This window comes from Barbus barbus (assembly GCF_936440315.1).
Source record: "Barbus barbus genome assembly, chromosome: 16".
NCBI lineage: Eukaryota > Metazoa > Chordata > Actinopteri > Cypriniformes > Cyprinidae > Barbus > Barbus barbus.
In genome coordinates, this window is record NC_136744.1 from 22,310,522 (window position 1) to 22,332,580 (window position 22,059).

A 22,059-nucleotide genomic window follows, 5' to 3' on the forward strand; every position below is an offset into this window, starting at 1 on the left:
CATAAATTATCCCCCTTTTTGGGGATAACTACTATTTCCAAAGTGTACATCCAGAATGGCAAAAATCTTCCCTCAGTTTACAAGCATATAGACTGTTCACACATGTGAACAAATAGGCTACTATTCAAACAATTTATAGATTAAAAAAATATGCACAATGTACATTTTACGTTGGACTGGTATTCATGAAAATGTTGCTGTTCCGCTAATAGAGTAAAGCAGATTTGTATGATTTTGCCAGCAACTAGGAACAGTTTTCTAAGTCGCTAAGTCCTATTTTTTCTCGCTTCATGATCGCTCGAGCGGGGTTTCTTTTACGGACAGTGTGAAATAGAACATCCGGACGGCCGGGGAATCCCTGTGGCCCCGCTCCACTCATATGTACTACTCAGTCTGCTAGTTTCTTGGTTACAAACGAAATTTTCTGTCATATTTTCGAACTGTTTTGGGGTAGGCTACAAACTAAATTGTTTCGTCATATTTTGTTTTTGCAGGCGAGAAGACGTATAGCTAAGTCATGTTTATTACACAAGGGGACAATATAGCCTACAACACAGTAAAGTTCACTTTAATTAATTCTCAACCTGCGATAAGTTCATTGTTGTTCTTTTACAACCACAATGTTGTTGAGGTGCTGAATGTTGCTGGGTACTAAAACACCGAAAATCCATAAAATCGAGTAGCTAGAAATGACAGTCATTATTTGTAAATATTGTTAAATGTATTTAAACAAAGATTGTTTTGAAAAGTATTTGTATAATAATTTACATTATATTTGACAGTGAATGGTTGTATTCTCGAGTCTCTAAAGCATCTGTCGCATCTTGCGCGAGCATGTTTCTCTCCACATCCCTCAATGGACCTCCTCCCAGCGACTTTGGCTCGGAATTTGGACGCGAAGACGTCACTGCAGGGAAGGACAGGAGCTTTCACTGCATTGGTAGGCTGCCGGCATGACATTGTAGGATGGGAATCGTATTATTCAGCCCCCTCAGCAGGTCCAGGTTTATATCCGAACCTGACTGACATGGTTCGGACTGAACCGTATAAAGGGCATCAGTTCAGTAGTTCTCAGGCCACTGATCTGAAACCCGGAGCCGTGTGGATGTTATATAGGCACTGTGGATTTTAGTATTTGTCCAGAAGACCCTTTTTTCTCAACATTTTTTGTCTTATAGGACATATAGACTTTGTGCTGTTTGAGTTGGATTGCACATTACAACAGGTGAGTCTTGTTTATGTGAGAGTATTTTTATACTTTTTGACACACTAGACTTGAAAATAATGATTATTTTGTTTCGTTTGAAACTATGCTTGAAAAACTGTCACAAATGTCTTAAATTCGTTAGATTGCTGCAGTTAAACGCTTTTAAAGACCTGTTGCTACTGCACTCAGCAAGTGTTCGGGATGTCATCTAATAAATATGCATAAACCATTTTTAACTTGAAACATTTTGAATGCAAATTGCACATAAATGGCATTCTGAACCATAGTCTATTTATTTATTGATATAAATTTATTTAATGGCGTGTCCATTTACTGTTAGTAAGTGTTATTGATGTATTTTTTATAAACAGTTGTGAATTATAAATGAAAGTTCAGAACTTGAACTTTCACACAGCTGGTTTAAAAAGTCACATGACCGCAGCTGTTTAACTAGCCTATACGCTTTGCCCCTTTAAAAGATGATGTCAAATCTCCTTAAAATGTTATAATTGAGATACATAAAATAGTTAAATGGTCTATTATTATAATCTCTTACTAAGATTGGTCTGTAATGTAAAGCCAAGGAATGTGAAAACATAGGAAAACCCAAAACCCCTATTTGTAGAAGTGTTGTTACATTAAATAATATTTTATTTTATTTTCATAATTTTTGTTGCAATTTTTTATTTGGGTCTTATTGCTCAACATAGCATTTTTTCACTCTATATAAAACATTTGTTAAAGGCATGTGGTATGTTTCATTAGACTATCAAATGAGTATTTGGGAATAAATTGGTTAATAAGATTTTATGTTTTTATATAATTTTATGTGTATTTTAAAGGACTATGATACTCAGGAGAAATTTCTACTTTCTGCCTTTGCTGTTACTATGCATCAGAGCACTACCTCAAGGTAAATCCATGAACCTGTTCCTAAATTGTTTATAAATAAATAGGATTTAACGTATTTTTCTGTCTTGCTATTGAGGTTTACTTGCACATATATAATTCTGAAACTGAGATGTCCATATTACACAACTTGCCCATTATTCTCTGTGCTTCAAAGCACATCTGTGTTTGATTCATTAACAGAGTCTCTATGAGGTATTCAATGCAAAACAGCTTTCAGATAGTTTTGATCTAAGATTATGTAATATTTTCTTGAAAATTTTAATGGGCTTATCTAATCATCACATAAAATCTATCCTGTGTTCTCGCATAATCATCTGTACTATGCTGAAATGCTTATGTTGACTCATTCAAAGATGGCCATGTGGAAGATGAATCCATCTTCGACCTTTTCAAAATCAGCAGCATCAGCAGAAAGACGATTGGTGCCAAGCTCTTCAAGGGCCACGACTGGGACTCGCCTGCATACCGCTTCATCCGCTTTGATCACATCCCTGCTGTGAGCACCCCGGCCCTCCATCAGATCCTAAAGCAGGTCCAGAACAATGAGGGCTTTGTGTTTGTGGCAAACATACGACAGGACAAGGGCTCCAGGGGAACCCTGATTGGTCTGGAGGGGCCCAGTGGGAGCCGTCAGTTTGAGATTGTGTCCAATGGGCGCGCCAACACGTTGGATCTGCTCTACATGGTCGAGGGATCTCAGAATGTGGTGTCCTTTGAGGATGTGGACTTGTCTGATTCACAGTGGAAGAACATTACGCTGTACATTCATGGAGAGAACGCTCACCTGTATGTAGGCTGTAGCCTCATTGACAGCGTGATCCTGGATGAGCCTTTCTATGAGCATCTGCGGCCGGAGGGCAGTCAGATGTTTGTGGCCAAGGGATCTATCAGGGAAAACCACTTCAGGGTAAGAGCAGTTCTTCTCCATGAACATCATCTGAACTTCATTCAATGCTTGTTATGGAATTCCTGCATAATGATTTTTCTGTGCTGTGAAATAGGGAAGAAAAATACTTTTTTGAGTATCGAGAAATTATATACTGTTTTTTAAATAAAATGGTAAGATTATCTATCTATCTATCTATCTTTCTATCTATAATAGAAAGACAAAAATATTATTCAATTTTTATTGTATAAATATTATTATAAAAAATTATATTTTTCATTTTTTAGAAACCATGTTCTTGATAAAGATAGATAGATAGATAGATAGATAGATAGATAGATAGATAGATAGATAGATAGATAGATAGATAGATAGATAGATAGATAGATAGATAGATAGATAGATAGATAGATAGATAGATAGATAGATAGATTATTTTATAGGAAGAGTGTTCTTGATTAATATGGACTATATGCTACAAAATCACCACAGTTGTGGTAATTTAAATCTGATTGAAGAAAATGGTAATACATTTTCTCAATTTGACATTACAGTTGACTGGTTATAATCTCTATCATTTTACAGGGTTTACTACAGAATGTACAGTTCCTTTTTGACACACCAATAGAGAACATCCTAAGAAACAAAGGTTGTGTGATCGCCAAACCTGGTAAGAATTCATTCTTCTTAAATGTGAAAACTTTAAAGGTCATTGAAAACCACAGAAAGTTCTTGAAGCATATTCACTTTAAGAGTCTCCTTTTATGACCTTCGGCTTATTAATGTTGGACTAGTTCTTTAAGGCTCAGATTAGGCTCTCATAATGCTTGAATGTTCTAGGTTTCAGAAGCTCTATTGGATTTATTCGGTGCAGTTCATGATCAAATTTGTTTTAAGAGGGTTGGTATGTTTTCCGTTGGATTCAATTTTTATTTTAAGCTTTTCTGGCTTTCGCCTAAGTGGGTCACGAAATCTGCAGATCAGAGCTGTGTAAATTTCTGACCATATTACATCATGTTAACGGGAAACGCTCGTGTTAGTGCGGTGGTATAAGGGTCAACCAGTTTGCACATGCCATAAAGAGGATAAAGATTGTCATATTAATATACATTGGCAGGGTAGTCTTTAAGAGAAGGTGGAAAAATGGAATAAGTACATATTCATAATTTTATACACACACTGGTAAGATAACAAACTGGCTGGTTTGACTGAAACGTATGGATTTATCACTGCAGTAATGTTATCTAGCTGGCTAGATGGTTTTGTTGAATTTGTTGATTTGTGATAATCCTAGAAGCATAATAATGTGTTAAACTACAGACCAATCCATAATGTTTTGCATCAGAATCCATTCTTTTTTCCCCACCAAAAAAATTATTTAAAAAGTACATTTGAATAAACAATATAAATGTTTTTTCCACCAAATACTAAAATAAAATTTATTTTTTTAAATGTATATTGTAATGGGAAATATTTTTTTAATATTCAATTTTATATTTGATTTAAAAAAAACTTGCTGGATTGCAGTTTAATGCAGAGAAGACTTTTGAGTCTATTATAAACTCATCCCTAGAGCTCGCTGACTTTTGTGCTGGAATAAGTAGTTTTAGACCATGACAAAACTAAGCCTTGTGTGAGAGTGTGAGTGTTTCTCTAGCACTGCTGCTTCAGTTCCTTTTAATTATAATTGAATAAGTATGCATAGGATATGTGCAGTCAAAAAGGCTTCCAGTTCCATTGCCAACACGGATACATGCCAGCTGCTGAACGTTAGGATGCCAGTACAGAGGTCTCTATAAACTCTCTAGTGCCCCAGTTTAAGAGTGCCACGTATTGCTAAATAAAAGTTAAAGTGAACTGCACAAAAGCCTGCCTAGAAAGTCCCTGCAACAGCCACACACACACTCATTTTCCCAGCATTGACTGAAACCCCCAAGAGATTTGAATGAGTTCAACAGTCTCTAAAAAGCTGCTAACCCTGCATGAGTCTCAAAGGAACCTCTGGAGGTAACAACATAGCTCTTGATTTAGTGTCTGCTGTCCTCCATTAATCTGGAGATAATTTACGCAAATGACCCCAAAATGGCTGCAGATATCTAATGGGAGTTTTGGCATAATGGACAGCATTCCTCTGCTGTTGCGTATCCCCAACCCCACCACCTTCCTCCTTTTCCAAGTCTTGCTTTGAAAAATCACTATCTTTCTTTAAATGATACTTCAGGGTAGCTTCTATGCATTTATTATACTTATGTCAGAAGTATAGTGAGAAAATGATATATTCAGACGTGTGGAGTGTGGAATATCCTACAAATCTGTTAAGTGTTTTATAATCTATGGACCGCTATAAAATCTCAAACATAGCTGCTGTATTTTGATTATTCATTGTAAATGCTTATGGGGTTTAATGTTGTATTAATTTGCATGTATTATTTCAAATTAAAGTCCTTTTACTTCCTCTTTATTTTTAGGGACATTTCTGGTCATTTCTGAAGTAAAACAAAAATACAATTTAAACAATAAAACATTTTTTGACTCTGTATTCTTTTCTCTCTCAGAGGAAGTTAATGTGGTTAATGAAAGTACAGAGACTGTGTCTGTTGGTACGGTCATCTCCACCAACTTCATTGGGCAGAAGGAGAAAATGGCATCGGATGTGTGTGAGCGTCCCTGTGAGGAAATCACCAACATGGTCCAGGAGCTAAAAGGTCTCCGTATTGTTGTGGGCAATCTCATCGATGGCTTGCAGAAAGTGGTAAATGTGTTTTACTTAATGAATGTGTTTCATTTGAAAGAGTATCTGAAACTGAGAAAGAACACAATGTAAAATCTTTTTTCCCATGCAATTGCAATGAATAGGGGCTGAGGCTTTCAAGCATCAAGAAGGTCACAACAGCACCATAAAAGTCTCATAAAGGTAGTCCATACGACTTGTACACTATACTCCAAATCTTCTGAAGTCATACGATAGTTTTGTGTGAAAAAGCACCTTGAAAGCCTCAATTCTCATTCATTGTAATTGCATAGAAACGAGTGACCCTTAAATTTCTCTATGTGTTCCATGGAAAAAGAAAGTGAAGCGATTTGAGCATTATTTCATAAAACCCCAATGTTTAGGTTGGTGGCCAATCTGTGATTAGAGGAATTTTAATACAGATTAAATATCTGACCGTGCAAGCAAAAATTATTTTAGTCTAAACAGAACCATTAAAGGAATACAGGGCTGAAGAGGCAGTGGAAAACGTGAAGATGTGGGCTGGGGTTTTATGGTTTGTTTTAGAGGGAGATAGGAAGTGTGAATAGGAACCGAGTAGTGTCTGGCAGTGTTTAAACAGCCCCTTTATCCTCCACTGGGAGCTTCTCAGCGATGAGGGAGTCTGGGCATAATCTCTAGGAAATCCAGCCGCTGGATGCTACGGGTCCCAGAGGCTCTTCCAGACCATGTGGTGTTCTGTTTCACAGCCTAACACTCATGACTGCTACCTATACATTTTGTTCTCACTCACACATGCACAAATGAATTCATCAGCACACACTGAATGTGGTTGTGTTTTAGTGTGTGTTATTGTATGTACTTAGTGTGCTTCAGAAGTTAATAATTTTTTTCCCCCTTTTGCATTCCCCTTGTTAGTTTTTTCCCTTCCCTCAACCTCTTGTTCTGTCTCTTTCCTCTTTCTCAACTCTTTACTCGTGGCCACAAATGCATGATAGTTTTTGCTAACACATCTCAGGACTGTAAAGTTCTAGTTTGGGTGTTCTTTTTCATTTATTTGTTAAAAAGAAAGAAAGAAAAACAGAAAATGGAAACTGGCATAGATTAACAAATCTGACAAGAGTATTTTTGCATTCAAACATTACATAAGTGAAAAATAAGATGACTTATGTTGCAAATGTCAACAATACAAGCACAAATCATAAGCATAAGACAAGTAAATTACATGTAGAACATTACTTGAGGCATGGTGGTTAACCAGAAATGTCATTTGGGGTATAAAGAAATAAATTACATTTTAAAATATATTGAAATAGAAAACAGTTGTAAATTGTAGGATAAAATTTAACAGTATTACTGTTTTTACTCTGTTTTTTAACAAATAAATGCATACTTGGTGAGCATAAGAAACTCATAAACTTGTTTTTAAAATCTTACTGAACCCAAGCATTTGAACGGTATTGTACATGGAAATCCTTAAGAAGCGCAAAGTTCTTCATCATTTTCCACAGGTTAACACTGGAAATCAACCAAAGCGTGGCAAATTGATTGCAGAAAATGTAAAGTTATTTCCCAGGTCAAGAGGTCACAATGCGAAAATCATCCCAGACATCCTAGGGCAGAGCTTCCTGTTCTTTAGGGTCAAGGACATAAATCCCCTTCTATACAGAAGTGTGCTCATTCCGTTTCAGTTTAAATCACCTCTATTTATCTACATGTGGAAGACATTGACAGAAGTATTGCCTCCTCTTGACCATTTGTTAGACTGAGGAGAACACCGTGATGAAGGAGGTGCTGGGGAACATGAAGAACATCAAAGACAAGCGCATGTGCTGGCAAGACGGCCGTCTCTTTGAGGATAAGGAGGACTGGGTTGTGGACAGCTGCACCAAGTGTACCTGTCAGGTGGGAAGAATTCTGGCGTATGATGAATGGGCGAGAAAGAGCAAATGGCAGTCTGCTTTTGTTCTGACTCTAATGCTTTATGGCTTTATGTTGCAGGAATCAAAGATTGTATGCCATCAGATCACATGTCCTCCAGTATCCTGTGCCAGCCCCACTTTCCTAGATGGTGAATGCTGTCCAGTGTGTCTGCGTGAGTAAAGTTTCTGACACATTGCCGATATTCACACTTTCATTTTTACATCACGTCTACAGGGTATGCACAATCAATCTAGAGATGCGCTGTCTAAAATAAAATTATTTTCTTTGCTAATATCATTTGTGTGAATTTTAATTTAACTGAATTTTACATCAAAGCCAACTTGGGATGCTTCTCATGCTAACCTGGAAATGTTTTTAAAATTGTCCATGCTGGTTTTATACCAGTGGATTTCCCTTGGGGCAGATGCACACATACATTTATGTTAAAAAGTTGTTTTTATTTTATTTTAAAAAGATTTCTTAAAATGTTCTGTTCATCAAAGAATAACGAAAAACACTCCCAACAGTAATTTTCAACTAATAATAATAAGAAATCTTTCTTGAGCAGCTAATCAGCATATTATTATGATTTATGGGTCATGTGACACTGAAGACTGGAGTAATGACTGCTAAAAATTAAGCTTTGCCATCACAGAAATAAATTACATTTTTAAGTGTATTAAAATAGAAAACTATTATATTAAATGAATACTTCACAATATTGCTGTTTTTACTGTATTTTGTTCAAATAAATGCAGCCTTGGTTTTTAAAAATCTTACCGACCCCAAAGTTTTGAACAGAAGCTTATACAGGCCAGATTTGCAGAGAAGCTTTTGCCTCATTTTATGGTACAGAACTGTTATTGTTTTAAAACTGCTTGTGTTTGCCAACCACACATTTTTATTATCCATGAGTAACAAGCATTACTGTATGTTCCCATGCTCTGAAGTGGGTTGAGAAAGATGATGTCATGTATAACTTAAGCTCCAAAACATCAGAAGCAAAGAACAATGTTGCCTTTGCTTTTTAAATATACTAGCAACAAGGAGCACCATGATGGGTGTGATGGGGTTAGAACAAGGTGAATTGTGCCTAAAGTTAGCAGTGCTAAATGTGCTTGTACAATTATGTGTGTACAGCTAAAGACAGCGAAGATGGCTGGTCACCTTGGTCTGAATGGACGGAATGTACCGTTACATGTGGAACAGGCACCCAGCAAAGAGGCAGGTCATGTGATGCCACAAGTAACCCCTGCAGTGGCCCCTCCATCCAAACCCGCAGATGTAACTTGGGAAAGTGCGACAGTCGTGGTGAGACAGCCAGTCTTTTTTTGACTGTTATAAACTGCACACTTTCTTTTAACACCTGTTCTTTGGTCATATAGAGACATTTTGGACACAATTTACCTGTCTGTTTTGCCCATAAAGTCTAAAACCTTGGAAGAAAACCACATAACAGCAGTTTAAGTGATATTGGATTAAATCCTGTTGCTCGTGGCCTTAAGAAAAATGTGGTAGGTCACACTATAACTGCAAGTGTACAGTTTGTTCTCTCACTAATTTGTTTCAGGTGCATCAGCACATCAGAGATATTTGGGAAGTAAAGTAAAGTAGAAGTAATGCACTCATCTGTAACGTCTCCTTAGACCAGAGTGAAAGAGTTTGTGTTCTAAACGAAGTAGAAAGAGAGATCTGAAATGCAGCTGTCACAATATCTAAACAGCTGTAGAAAATAATGGAAATGGAAGAAAAATAATCGGATTCACCGAGACTGTGGTTCTCAGTTTGTCCTTTATAAAGTTGAAAATGGAAAAGAGCAAACAGTACAATTTGTCAAGTTTTCTCATTTTATGTTCTTCCGAAGAAGTAAGTTCATATGGGTTTGGAACAAAAGAAAATACTGAGAGAATTTTCATTTTTGGGTCAACTAATCCTTTAAAGTGGGTCATATCAACCAAAAATCATTGATTTCAAGCAAGGCCTTAGCAACTGTAATAACCGCAGAAGCCCCTGCCAAACATTCGCATTAGCAGTAGACTGAACGAACGACACACAAGTGGTAAGCGGTAATCCTACTATGGCTAGCATCCACTAACCTACATTTCATCAAATCAGTTGTTACTACTGATTGAATGTTACATCACTCAACTGATGTTCGTTAGACAAACTGTGATTTTAAGGTATTCCTTTCCCGACCTGATTTTGTGGCAGTTGGATAATTCTGTAACAACATGGGTATGTTCTTTCATCATCTGTTGTAAATATTTATGGAGCGTGTGCTAATAGATAAACTCCTTTCCATCAGCGAGGGAACGAGCTGGTATACATCGCTTATGCTCAGTGAGGTTTTAATGAACAGCTCTTTGCGGTGTACCAATGCTAACTCTGGCTTACAGAGGACTCAAATGTTTTTTTAGAACTGACAAATGTTACCAGCTGGTATCTTGGACAGAAATGGACAAAAACTGGCCTTTGTTACAATTACCACTCAACAATATCCATAAGTATTCAAGATTTTTTAGATTTATATCAAATGAATCACAGTCTCTCTCCTCCTCATAATGTCGGTCCGTATACTCATACCCATGTGGTCGTGGGAACAGAATACAACTGACAGTGTGTGAGGAGGGACACTTAATGCTCATTGTGTCACCACTGGCCAGAATACACCATCAGGTCTTTCCCATGCTGAGTCCCAAAGAGAGCATGAGGTGATGGGTCTAGAACTGTGGGCCAGGTGGTCATCGCTTCATCAAGTTTATTGGCAGTCCCGCCCTGTGTCATTCCTGGACCTCATGCGTCTGGACTTACTAATATAAATGAAAGATGTCATTGTTTGTGTGGGTTTGTTTGCTTCTTTAACGCTGCCTTCAAGTCATGTTAGAATGGTCGTATTTATGAGATGAGTGCACATAAACACCTCCACAATTTTGTTTTAGCCCCAACTTTCCATTGGTAGGTTGGTTTCAGTCATAGTTAAGTTTTACTTGTGAATGTTACAGTACAACTTCTGTACTGTTGATAAATCTAGCTGGAAAACACAAAAAATACTAATTTTAATAATATATACAAGTAAAGAATACAGAATACACCATTTATCCATGGTAAAATTAAATGAACAAAGGACAGAGTTCTTACTGACGTGGTCTGGATCTTCATTAAAAATATGTTTCCTAATGTTGGGATCAGTGTTGGGTGTAACGCGTTACTAAGTAACGCGTTTCTGTAATTAAATTACTTATCCACTGAAAAAGTAAAGTAAGGGATTACTGTTCATTTTTAGGTAATTTAATTACAGTTACTTATAAAGTACTTGCGTTACATACAGTAAATAATTTCAACAGTTCTAAAAGCAATATTGAATTTGAAATCTAAATTTACCGTCTAAAGATATTGAATGCAGCGGCTTTAACCCTCCGCGTGCGGGTGCGTTCACTTTCAGATTTTCCTGATTCACAGAGAAACCTTAAATACTCAAATCAGGGCCGGCACCAAGAGGGGGCATTCGCGGGCAGAGTTACGGTGCCCCCCACTTTCCATCCTCTCCCCTTCTTGCTGAACGTGATCGTTTCGAAAGCGAAAGTGAAACCGGTAAAACAGCGCACATAAGAAAGCGATTGCACGCTTTAGCGAGCGTCAGAAACTGCACGCAATCACAGATTGCACGCTTCCCATCCCACCCCGAACCCCCCCAGCCACCACCACCACCCGCCACACACACACACAAAACGTGATTTGTGCCCCCCCCCAGAAATTCAAATGCCCCTCTGATGGAGGTGCCCTGGCGCCGGCTCTGACTCAGATACATATAAGGCTAAAATCAATAGAATCTAAAAATCTTGAAGTGTCTACTTGACACTTGAACGAATTCAAATTAAATACTAATGTTTCTGATTATGCAATCCGTATGAAACTAAAGCAAGGTACAGTCTTTCCCGTGTCTGAGCTCATTATATGCAGTCACCTGCGCGCATATGCCCTCACCTAGATACAAAAAAAAAAGTAAAATATTAAGAAAAAAATAATAATCTAATATTCATCATTTTTGAAAGAAGACCTGCTATGAGAAATTTACCTCATAAGAACAGCGCGATCTGACATTATTCAGCAGAGAAGATCATTTCTGTAATTTATTCTTTCAGTTAACGTGTTATTTTGACATAAACCTGTACAGATTTTACTAGTTGGGTTTTTCCTGAACATCTTGCCAAACTGAAATGTATTGTTTAACTTTTAAGCCTTTTTGTTATTCAGATATTTTGCAGAGTATTTCTATTTGTTAACCAAAGGTGGTTACATTTTTTTCATAAAAATGTTTAAGTATTACAGTTGTTTTAAAGCTAAAAGGCTAAAATATTCTATGTTTGACTCGAATTGAAAGAATATAGTTTAATTTCTATTAAGGTTTATAGGGATTTTTTAGATGTAGCCTAATTAGCGATTTGAATAATTAAGTTACTTATTGAGTAACTAAGTTACTTTTCAGATAGAGTAATTAGTAAAGTAATTTAAATACAATATTGATGAAGTAATTAGTAACTGTAATTAATTACTTTTTGAAAGTAACTTACCCAACACTGGTTGGGATCAGAAAGAATGCAATGCAAACACTTTGTTTTTCCACAACTTGGCACTGCACAGCATCTTGTTGTCTTCGGAACATCTTTATATTTTGATTTTTGTGTAGACCTCCGTTATTTACACTACATGCTCAAATCAGTGGGTGGGGCTAAACAGACATGATGTAGAAGCAGGAGTTGATCTTCCTCTGCGGGGGCGGTGTTTAGCCACACTATTACATCATAAAGTGGTTCATTCCACAACCTGTTTTGGCAGACTGGCTTCAATATAAGCTGTTTTTAGACTAACAAGAAAGTTTTGAGTTCTGAAAATTACAGGATGTTTTTATAATACAATGACCTCTAATATGTCAAAAGATCAAGGGAATTTTAGTTTTATTCAGTTCATGACCCCTCTGACTTTGCCAATAAAGCATAAGAGAGAAGAGAGAAATATACCCTACCTTTAAAAAGTTCCCTTGGATGCACATAATATCGTAATTATGACTTTCAACTCAAGAGCAAGGTCTTCCACAAGCACTCAAAGGCAGCATGTACCATTGTTTTTGATAACCATGCCAGTTCTCTGCCTTTCATTATAGTCCGTCAAGATGGTGGTTGGAGTTTGTGGTCCCCCTGGTCGTCATGCTCTGTGACGTGTGGAGAGGGACAGATCACGCGAATTCGCCACTGTAACTCCCCTGTTCCTCAGCTGGGAGGAAAGGACTGTGAGGGCAGCGGGAGAGAAACTAAAAAATGTGAAGCCAAACCCTGTCCGAGTGAGTACTGGGAGCCTTGCACTTGTGAAATGAAGCTAAGACTATATTATACCAATTTGCATAGTGTTATCTTGGATGAAAGAATTTAAATGGATTATTTGTCTCTGTAAACTCAGTTTTATATTCAGATTTTTACTGTTTTCTCCTTGTCTTGTAGTTGATGGAGCCTGGGGCCCATGGTCTCCTTGGGCGATCTGCTCCACCACTTGTGGGGGAGGAACAAGGACACGAACACGCGTGTGTAACAGCCCTCATCCGCAGTATGGTGGCAAGAAATGCCCAGGGGAGTCCAAGGACACTGATTCCTGCAACAAACAGGACTGCCCTGTTGGTATGTTACCTTCCGATATTTTCATTTATTTTCACTCTACACATATTCTCACTATTAGACTGTGTTTGGCTATATATCTATGGGACCATTTTGTGGATGTCCCTGTGCTCTTGTCCCCATTGCTGAGTCAACATTAAACCTTCTGCCTCAGCTCAGTCTGGTCACAATAAAACTAGCAGCTGTTAAAAACCGTTAAAAGCTGTTGTTCATTTAGAGGTCTCTTTTTACACTGCCTTTAAACCATGATAAATTAAAATAAAGCGGAAAGGTGCATTAGCATCTGATTGGGAGTTAGAGGGGAAATGAAAAGGCAAGATGATACACTACTGTTCAAAATTCTGGGCTCAGCAAGTTTTTTTCAAAGAAATTAATACATTTATTCAGCAAAAGTAAAAGTAATAATAAATATATCTATAATGTTTCAAAAGGATTCTATTTCAAATAAATTTTGTTTTTTTATTCATCAAATAATTTCTGAAAATCATCGAATTTATCAAAAATGATCAAAAAGCCTTATGGTTTAAATAAAAACACTGATAATAATAAGGAATGTTTCTTGTGCACCAAAAGCAGCATATTAGAATGATTTCTGAAGGATGATGTGACACTGAAGACTGGAGTAATGATGCTGAAAATTCAGCTTTGCCATCTCAGAAACAAGTTACATTTTAAAGCATTAAAATAGATCATATTTATTTTAATATGTAATAATATTTCACAATATTACTGTTCTTACTGCATTTTTGATCAAATAAATGCAGCCTTGGTTAGCATTAGAGACTTCTTTCAAAAACCTTTGAACTGTTGCATACATGTGAAATTCATCTTATCAATGGGCTCTATTACCACTTTAGACTGACACGTCATGCAAAATGTCTCTATTTTCATCCTGAGATTTATGAAATGCATATCAATTTCATGAGTAAACTTAAAGCCTCTCCCTTTTTTATTCCCTGCTTCCTCAGATGGATGTCTATCTAACCCGTGCTTCGGGGGTGTTGACTGCACCAGCTCCGCTGACGGCTCGTGGGAGTGCGGGCCCTGCCCTGTCGGTTTCCGTGGCAATGGAACATTCTGTGAGGATGTGAATGAGGTACAAAGGGAACAGAGCTGGAGCTGGGAAAAGTATAATATAGTTAGGGATGTGTGACAAGCAATTGTTATACTACATTACTCACAATTCAACACGGAAAGCATAGCCAAACAAAAATGTTCCTCCAGCCCTTGCTCTACCGATCCACTGATTTGAACCCAATAAATGTGAATATTATTGAAAAATGTTTTTTCAAACGTTTCCTAACATCTCTGTTTGCTTCTTTTGTCCTGTAGTGTGACATGGTGGCTGATCTTTGTTTTAAAAGCGGTGAATCCCATCGCTGTGTCAACACAGACCCAGGATTCCACTGCTTGCCTTGCCCTCCTCGATACAAAGGCAATCAGCCCTTTGGAATGGGAGTGGAGGCTGCCAAGCTAAATAAACAGGTTAGTTATGCCGTCTATGGAGTGATTGGATCAATTATTGCACAAGTATATAAATGTGTCATTAGCCTGGCTGAATCTCAGAGAGCAAGCCTACGTGACGCCCACAGTCTATTTGCTGACCGTCTGATGCACATTATACAGAAAACTGAAAGTGCAAGTTCAAACACGATGTATTCCATTTGTTTTCTGAGTTATGTTAAATAATCCATACTTTACTATTATTTTGGAATCAACTATTTTATGTAAAACTGCCACTTTATGCCTTCTAAATAAAATTGTCTGTCAGGTGGTCTCTTCTCCTATAATCGGATAGTTCTTTCCCAGAAATCCCTGTGGATCATGCATTATGTTGTTTGTATTTATGCCCAAAGTTGCTCCAGACTGATAGTCTGAGTAGAAAGTGTATTCTGAGATATTTTGGACAAAGGATGTCTTCTAAATGAAAAAAAATCTTTCGGGCTCATAATGGTGGCCAAGCATATGGATCTTGTTCTAGCTCTTCCATTCCTCTCGGATGAATAAATTTTGCTGATTTCTTGGAAAGCTGACTCATTTTTGTCCAAAAGTTTCAAAACATCCACAACTAATAGGTTTGTCACCAAGCTCCAGCTTGCATTGCTTTGAACCAGCGCCCAAGAGTAGTAAATTGACAAAGGGCTGAAAGGAATTGTCTCACATTTTATAGCTGCGATCCAATAGCTTTTCAAATAAACTGCCCAGTTGTGCACAGCTGAAACCAACAAAATAGTAGGAAAATATCAATAGAACGTCTTTTAAGGGCCTCACAACATTATTCCCAGTTGTCTCCCGAGGCTATGAACCAGTTCATTCACCATAATTGGACTGCTGTTTTAGCTTTGCTGAAGTCTGTTTATTTTTCAGGTATGCGAGCAAGAAAACCCCTGCAAAGACAAGACTCACAACTGCCACAGGTCCGCTGAGTGTATCTACCTTGGCCACTTCACTGATCCCATGTTTAAATGCGAGTGTAAGATCGGCTATGCTGGGGACGGCCTTATTTGTGGCGAGGACTCTGACCTTGATGGCTGGCCCAATCAGAACCTGGTGTGTGGAGCCAACCAATCCTATCACTGCAAAAAGGTAATAGAGTCTTTTCTGTGGCTATAAAACATAATTTGTTATAACTTTGACTTTTAATTGACTAAAAATGTGACCAATTAGGCCTAATCGCAAAAGTTTTGGAAAATAATTGCCTTTTTGAAAGACGTCACTCATGCACACCAATGCTGAATATATTTGTTCAAAAATACAGTAAAAACAATAATATTATTACACTTTAGAATAACTGTTTTATATTTTAATATACTTTAAAATATAAATTTTCATGTGATGGCAAAGCTGAAATTTCAGTAGCCACTACTCTTCCACCAGTCTTCAGTGTCACATGATCCTTCAGAAATCATTGTAATATGCTGATTTGGTGCTCAACAAACATTTCAGTGTTGAAAAGGTTGTTACTTAAAGTTTTTTGGGTTTTTTTGTGGAGACCATATTGCATTAACCTTCAAGATTCTTTTATGAATAGAATTTTTTTTTAAATATAAATAATTTTTGATCAAATTAACCCTCCCTTGCTAAATAAAAGTATTAATTTCTTTAATAAAATCCTACTTGCTGCAAACTTTGAACTTCAGTGTATAATTGCACATTGAATTCCTAAATTAATTAATCCAGAAATATATTTTAAATAATTCATAGACAGTAAAACAGATGCTACGTTTTCATTTTTAACACATTAAGTAGTCCTCATTTGATATTAAATTTATAAATGTTAATTTTCCCAACTAAGGAAAATAATATTTTTTCCTTTTATCATGCAGGACAATTGTCCCAACCTTCCAAACTCAGGCCAAGAAGACTTTGATAAAGACGGTCAAGGAGACGCCTGTGACAAAGACGATGATAATGATGGAATAATGGATGAGGGGGTAGGCAGACTTCTTAATTATATATTAATAAAAATGAGTCATGTTTTGTTTTTATGTAAACTAAGCTTTTTTTCTCCCGTCCCCCAGGACAACTGTCCTCTACTGTACAATCCAAGGCAATTTGACTACGATAAAGATCTTGTCGGTGATCGTTGTGACAACTGTCCATATGAGCACAACCCCGCTCAGATCGACACAGACGGTAATGGCGAGGGAGATGCCTGCTCTGTAGACATTGATGGAGATGGTGAGAAACTACCACATGCATTCCTACAATTACAAAGTCAACAAAACTTGCATTTTGTTTATACACATAGCAAGCTTGGGATTCTGTAATTGCTGGGTTAAGTGCACTTTTTAGAGTAAATAAATAATAAACCAAAAGCATTGCAAATGCCTCACCACAGTCAGGTGCAGATTTGTTGTATTTCCAAATTGTTAACAGTTTGCTTGTGTTGCAGAGGTTCTGAATGAGCATGATAACTGCCCCTACATGTACAATACTGACCAGAAAGACACAGATATGGATGGAGTGGGAGACCAGTGTGATAACTGTCCTCTGCTGCACAACCCTGAGCAGGTACAACAGGCTCTAGCTCGACTCTTTCCAGTAAACACAAGGAGGAATGTTTTGCAGCAGTTTAACAGTCATTTGCATATTTTAACAGATTGACTCCGATAATGACCGAGTTGGTGACGAGTGCGACAACAATCAGGACATTGATGAGGACGGCCACCAGAACAGCCTGGATAATTGCCCCTACATTCCCAACGCCAATCAGGCCGACCATGACAAAGATGGGAAAGGAGATGCTTGTGATTTTGATGACGATAATGACGGAATCCCTGATGACAAGGACAACTGCAGACTGGTGCCAAACAAAGATCAACTAGACTCTGATGGCGAGTGAATCTATTGCTTAAAATATCTAGAAGTGTTTGTCTGAGTTTCTGCTGACTGTGAAAAGAAAAGTTAACACATGGATGCACACACAATAACAGTTATAGAAATGCTGAGACTTCATTTCTGTCTAAAAATGTCTAAAACTGTCTAAACAGTGGCAGAAATGTGTAAATTTTTATTTATTTTTTTGCTTAAAAATTACCTTAAAATGGTAATTTAGCTGTATGGCTAACTTTACAAAACTTTAAAGGAGCCAGAGCCAGTTTTCTTTAATCTGTTCATTTTTGTCCAAGTTTTTAGGCCATATTTTTCCCTTTTGTATCCTTTGAGATTTAGACATATTTACAACTGGAAAATTTCCTTAAGTGTAGCCAGGGTCAAGGAAAATGATGTCACACTCTCACAGCTTGCATGTGGTTGCGTGTGGTTTGCCCCACTGTGCTGCATTTTGTTAAGGCTACCTTATTTTTTGTGTTGATGGGAAAATGGAAACAGGTTACAGTTGGAGGTCGAAGTTGACAGGTGCTAGCTTACTTCTCACACCTCTTTGTATTTTGTTTGTTTGATAGTGTCAAGACGGTTCCAAAGAGAGAAAGTCAACTACTGTAAAAACAGACACATTAGCAAAGAGCTAGCATCTGTGCAAAAGCCTACTTGACTTTTCCCTTTTATTTGAGTGCTAAAGTCTGGATTTAATAGATTTCACATTTGAAGCCAGTCATATGTTAATGTACATGACATGAAAATACAGCTGAGATTGCTTTGTGCTTAAAGAGGAAAGCTGGGATACCAGATGAAACTTTCTGCTTTTTTTTTTTTTTTACAGTATTTCTCCTTTTGGTGTAGAACTGACAAACTCAGTTTTTATTTTTATTAATTTTTTTGAATATGTATTATTAATTTACATTTTTATAAATCTAAATATTAATATAAATGAAGCATGTATTGTATTGTGTATGTGTATATGTGTTTTGTTGTTAAAAACTATGGCAAATTTAACCACTTTAACAGATCTACTGAGATGAATGATGAACTAATCTAACTTTATCTACAGGGGATGGAAGAGGCGATGTCTGCAAAGATGATTTTGACAATGACAACATTCCAGACATTTTAGATGTGTGCCCTGAGAACGACGCCATCAGTAGCACTGACTTCAGGAAATTTCAGATGGTACATTTGGACCCCAAAGGAACTACACAAATTGATCCCAACTGGGTGGTCCGACATCAGGGCAAAGAGTTGGTTCAGACGGCCAATTCTGACCCCGGTATTGCAGTGGGTGAGTATGTGAGCTGTCAGAGTAGCCCGTCCGGTTATGATTTTTACTTAGAGTTTGATGTCTTTGAGTAAATGAGACTTCAACGTTTTAATCGCTCTTCAGGTTTCGATGAGTTCAACGCTGTGGATTTCAGTGGCACTTTCTACGTCAACACTGACAGAGATGACGATTATGCTGGATTTGTGTTTGGCTATCAGTCCAGCAGTCGATTTTATGTGGTAATGTGGAAGCAGATAACTCAGACGTATTGGGAAGTTAATCCTTCAAAAGCTTTTGGCATCGCTGGAGTTTCTCTGAAAGTGGTCAACTCTACCACGGGCACAGGGGAGCACCTGCGTAACGCCCTTTGGCACACTGGTGACACTTCTGGACAGGTGAGGCTGACTGCTCAGCGAATATGACATCTGTTAGCATTCATGATTAGCTAACTGCTGCATGTGGTCTGGCAGGTCCGCACACTGTGGCACGACCCTAAGAATATCGGCTGGAAGGATTACACTGCGTACAGGTGGCATCTCATCCACAGACCCAAGACAGGATTCATCAGGTGATTAACAGGAAGGCCTTTAAATGCCACGTAATCTTGTTATGTGTGCAGAGTTAACAGATCTATATTCCTTTTCTCCAGAGTTGTGGTTTATGAGGGGAAACAGATCATGGCAGATTCGGGGCCAGTTTATGATCAAACCTTTGCAGGAGGGAGATTAGGACTTTTTGTGTTTTCCCAAGAACTGGTTTACTTCTCTGATCTCAAGTACGAGTGTCAAGGTGAGTAGTAACAGAATGTGGCAGTTTATTAAAATGACACTCTAATCTCTGTATAAACAATTTTATATATTTTTACTAATCTCAGTGTATAATTTTAGTGCTTTTATATTAATACTCAAATTAATTTTTAATAAATGTAAACATTAATATAAATGAAGTAAAAATGCATTATTATATTATATTACAGGAATTAATGATAAATATAAAAATTAAGTTTTATTATTATTCATGTGTATATGTTTTTGTTTTATACCTTATTTTAAAAAATGTATTTCCATAAGTATTTGAGATTACGCATTTAGTAGCAAAGAAATGGGATTTGGTTTTATTTGTATTATTAATTTAAGACATTTTGAATTGTATTATTTTTGTTGCTGTTGTTATTATTTATTGTCGTTATCTGTTCAAATATTGTATAGCATAACAGAAAAGACCAGCAAACTGCACAACTTTCACTTGTTACAAGCCAGTTAATCACTTTTTTATGCTTTTTAGATAACTGAGAAAGAGAAGAAATTGCTCCCTTAAAAAAAATCTATAGCACAACAACACATTTTCACTCTCTGACAAAACACAAAAGACTTTGGTGGACTACAAAAAACCTCCTGAGGAGAAAGAATTCACTTAAATTACAAGCACATGTATGGGGATTTGTCTTATCAATGTTTTTGTGTCCTCGAGTCAGTATTTTTAGCCAAAGTTTGGGTAACGTTAATTGAACATTACATGTGGTATTTCTTTGCTAAATGAAACAGAGGAAAAGCACTCACAAAACTTCATCCTCTGACATCTTTATCACCAACTGCTTTACTTGCGCAAGATTTGTTTGTACTTCCTGTGTATTGTTACAATGTGCAGAATTTTTTCTCCTTTGGATTTGTTGTTGTAATGAAAACAATAAGACATCTTTTTCTACAACCCTCGATTCTAACAGGGGCTTCGGGTTTGATCAGCATATAAATGTTTTAGAGACCTTTGAGATGAAGATGTTTATATTAAGACTGTATCATAATTACTTGTGTAAAGTATTTATATGACTCTTCCAATTCAGTATCAAGTTATGTCTGTTTTTTGTTTTTTTGCGCAATGCTTTCAGAACCTAAACGTTGTAAATACTAATTTATTTGTTTACACTGACAAAATTTGACTATTGCAAAAATAAAGATTAAAAAAGTACATTTTTATTGCTGCGCTTCTAGACATCCATAATGCAATTTCATGCCTATGTCATTTTTTTTACTTGATAGAAGTGTTTTTCAAATGTGAGAATGAGTGCTAATGTTTCCTTTTGTTTTTGTCCTGTGTTGCCACACTGCATTTTGTTACATTTAACACAGATTTGCTGGTCTTCAACCACTTTTTCCTTTCGTTTCTTACGTTTTGTCTGTTTACTAAAGAAACTGTCATGGAGAACACAAGACGTAATAGAGCAAACAGTTCTGTTTGTATCAGAGAAAGCTACTCTCGTCCAGATTTTTTGAGCCTGAACATTCATCTGTTTTGTCTTTCTTTTGCTTCTTAAATGATTTTATTTTCACAACCATTTTTTATATTTTGTAAAAAGTGCAATGCCTTGGATTTTTATGCCAGATCCCCAGAAAACCTTGTAAAGTTTTCTAATATTGTTATTCTCACAGTCGTCACAGGTTTTTCTTTAATAAAAGGTTTAGACACAGTTTTTCATTTGGACTGGTGTTTCGGAGTAGTTCCAAATACTATAATGGGATGGATGATCATTTTTAAAGATGTCTATCAAATAATTTATGTGGCTGCCATTAACACTGCATCATGTTTTTTATTTGCTAAACAACTATTTTAACTGTTCATGCACAAGAGACCTGAAAATACTGGAACATGGGCCTATATTCACTTGCCTCCAAAGCTCACTGGAATTTGTTTAAGATCAGTACATGTGATTTTATGCCTTGGTATAGCATGAACAGCCATTAGTTAAATGATGACATGAATGTTTTTGGGTGAGTTATCTGTTTAACAAGTCTTTTGTTTACAAATAGTGCTACAAGGATAACAATCATAAGTCTTTTGTTAGCCAAAACCCAGAACAGAAACCAGGGCCTGTTTCATAAAACAAGTTTACCAAATAAGCCAGGTTTATTTCAGTTTATTTGATTTGGTTCAAAATAAGTCAGACTAACTTAAATAAGCCTGGCTTATTTGGTAAACTTGTTTTATGAAACAGGTCCCTGGTTGCATTTCAGCACTCCTGGTTCTATCGTCCTGAAGTCAATGGGGGGTTTTTTATGGGTTTTTGATTGAAATAAGGCCTGTAGTTAACACAACTCAATCTTCACATTTTATTCTGCAACATAAAATACATCAGATTGTGATTTCTTTTTATATGTATAT

At 36.8% G+C, this 22,059-nt stretch overlaps 1 protein-coding gene across 1 annotated transcript; it reads left to right on the forward strand.

Moving 5' to 3' along the window:
• The first annotated feature begins 862 nt into the window (after nt 1–862).
• Nucleotides 863–21,370, forward strand: LOC306882524 (thrombospondin-2-like). Its single transcript, XM_079437209.1, has 22 exons — nt 863–1,225; nt 2,050–2,120; nt 2,473–3,026; nt 3,591–3,675; nt 5,561–5,757; nt 7,480–7,620; nt 7,717–7,810; nt 8,779–8,949; nt 12,800–12,976; nt 13,134–13,307; nt 14,273–14,400; nt 14,637–14,789; nt 15,672–15,890; nt 16,631–16,738; nt 16,826–16,985; nt 17,200–17,318; nt 17,407–17,641; nt 18,697–18,924; nt 19,027–19,298; nt 19,374–19,471; nt 19,553–19,692; nt 20,188–21,370. Exons 2-22 carry the CDS (start codon nt 2,054–2,056, stop codon nt 20,193–20,195), a joined length of 3,528 nt encoding a protein of 1,175 aa, XP_079293335.1. The 5' UTR covers nt 863–1,225; nt 2,050–2,053; the 3' UTR covers nt 20,196–21,370.
• Nucleotides 21,371–22,059: the final 689 nt, after the last annotated feature.

Excerpts from the sequence above, each read along its gene's own strand:
- LOC306882524 (XM_079437209.1), top strand. The coding sequence starts at position 2,054 with ATGATACTCAGGAGAAATTTCTACTTTCTGCCTTTGCTGTTACTATGC. Across the intron at positions 12,977-13,133 it reads TGAAGCCAAACCCTGTCCGA|TTGATGGAGCCTGGGGCCCA; the intron begins GTGAGTACTGGG and ends CTTGTCTTGTAG. Across the intron at positions 13,308-14,272 it reads CAAACAGGACTGCCCTGTTG|ATGGATGTCTATCTAACCCG; the intron begins GTATGTTACCTT and ends CTGCTTCCTCAG.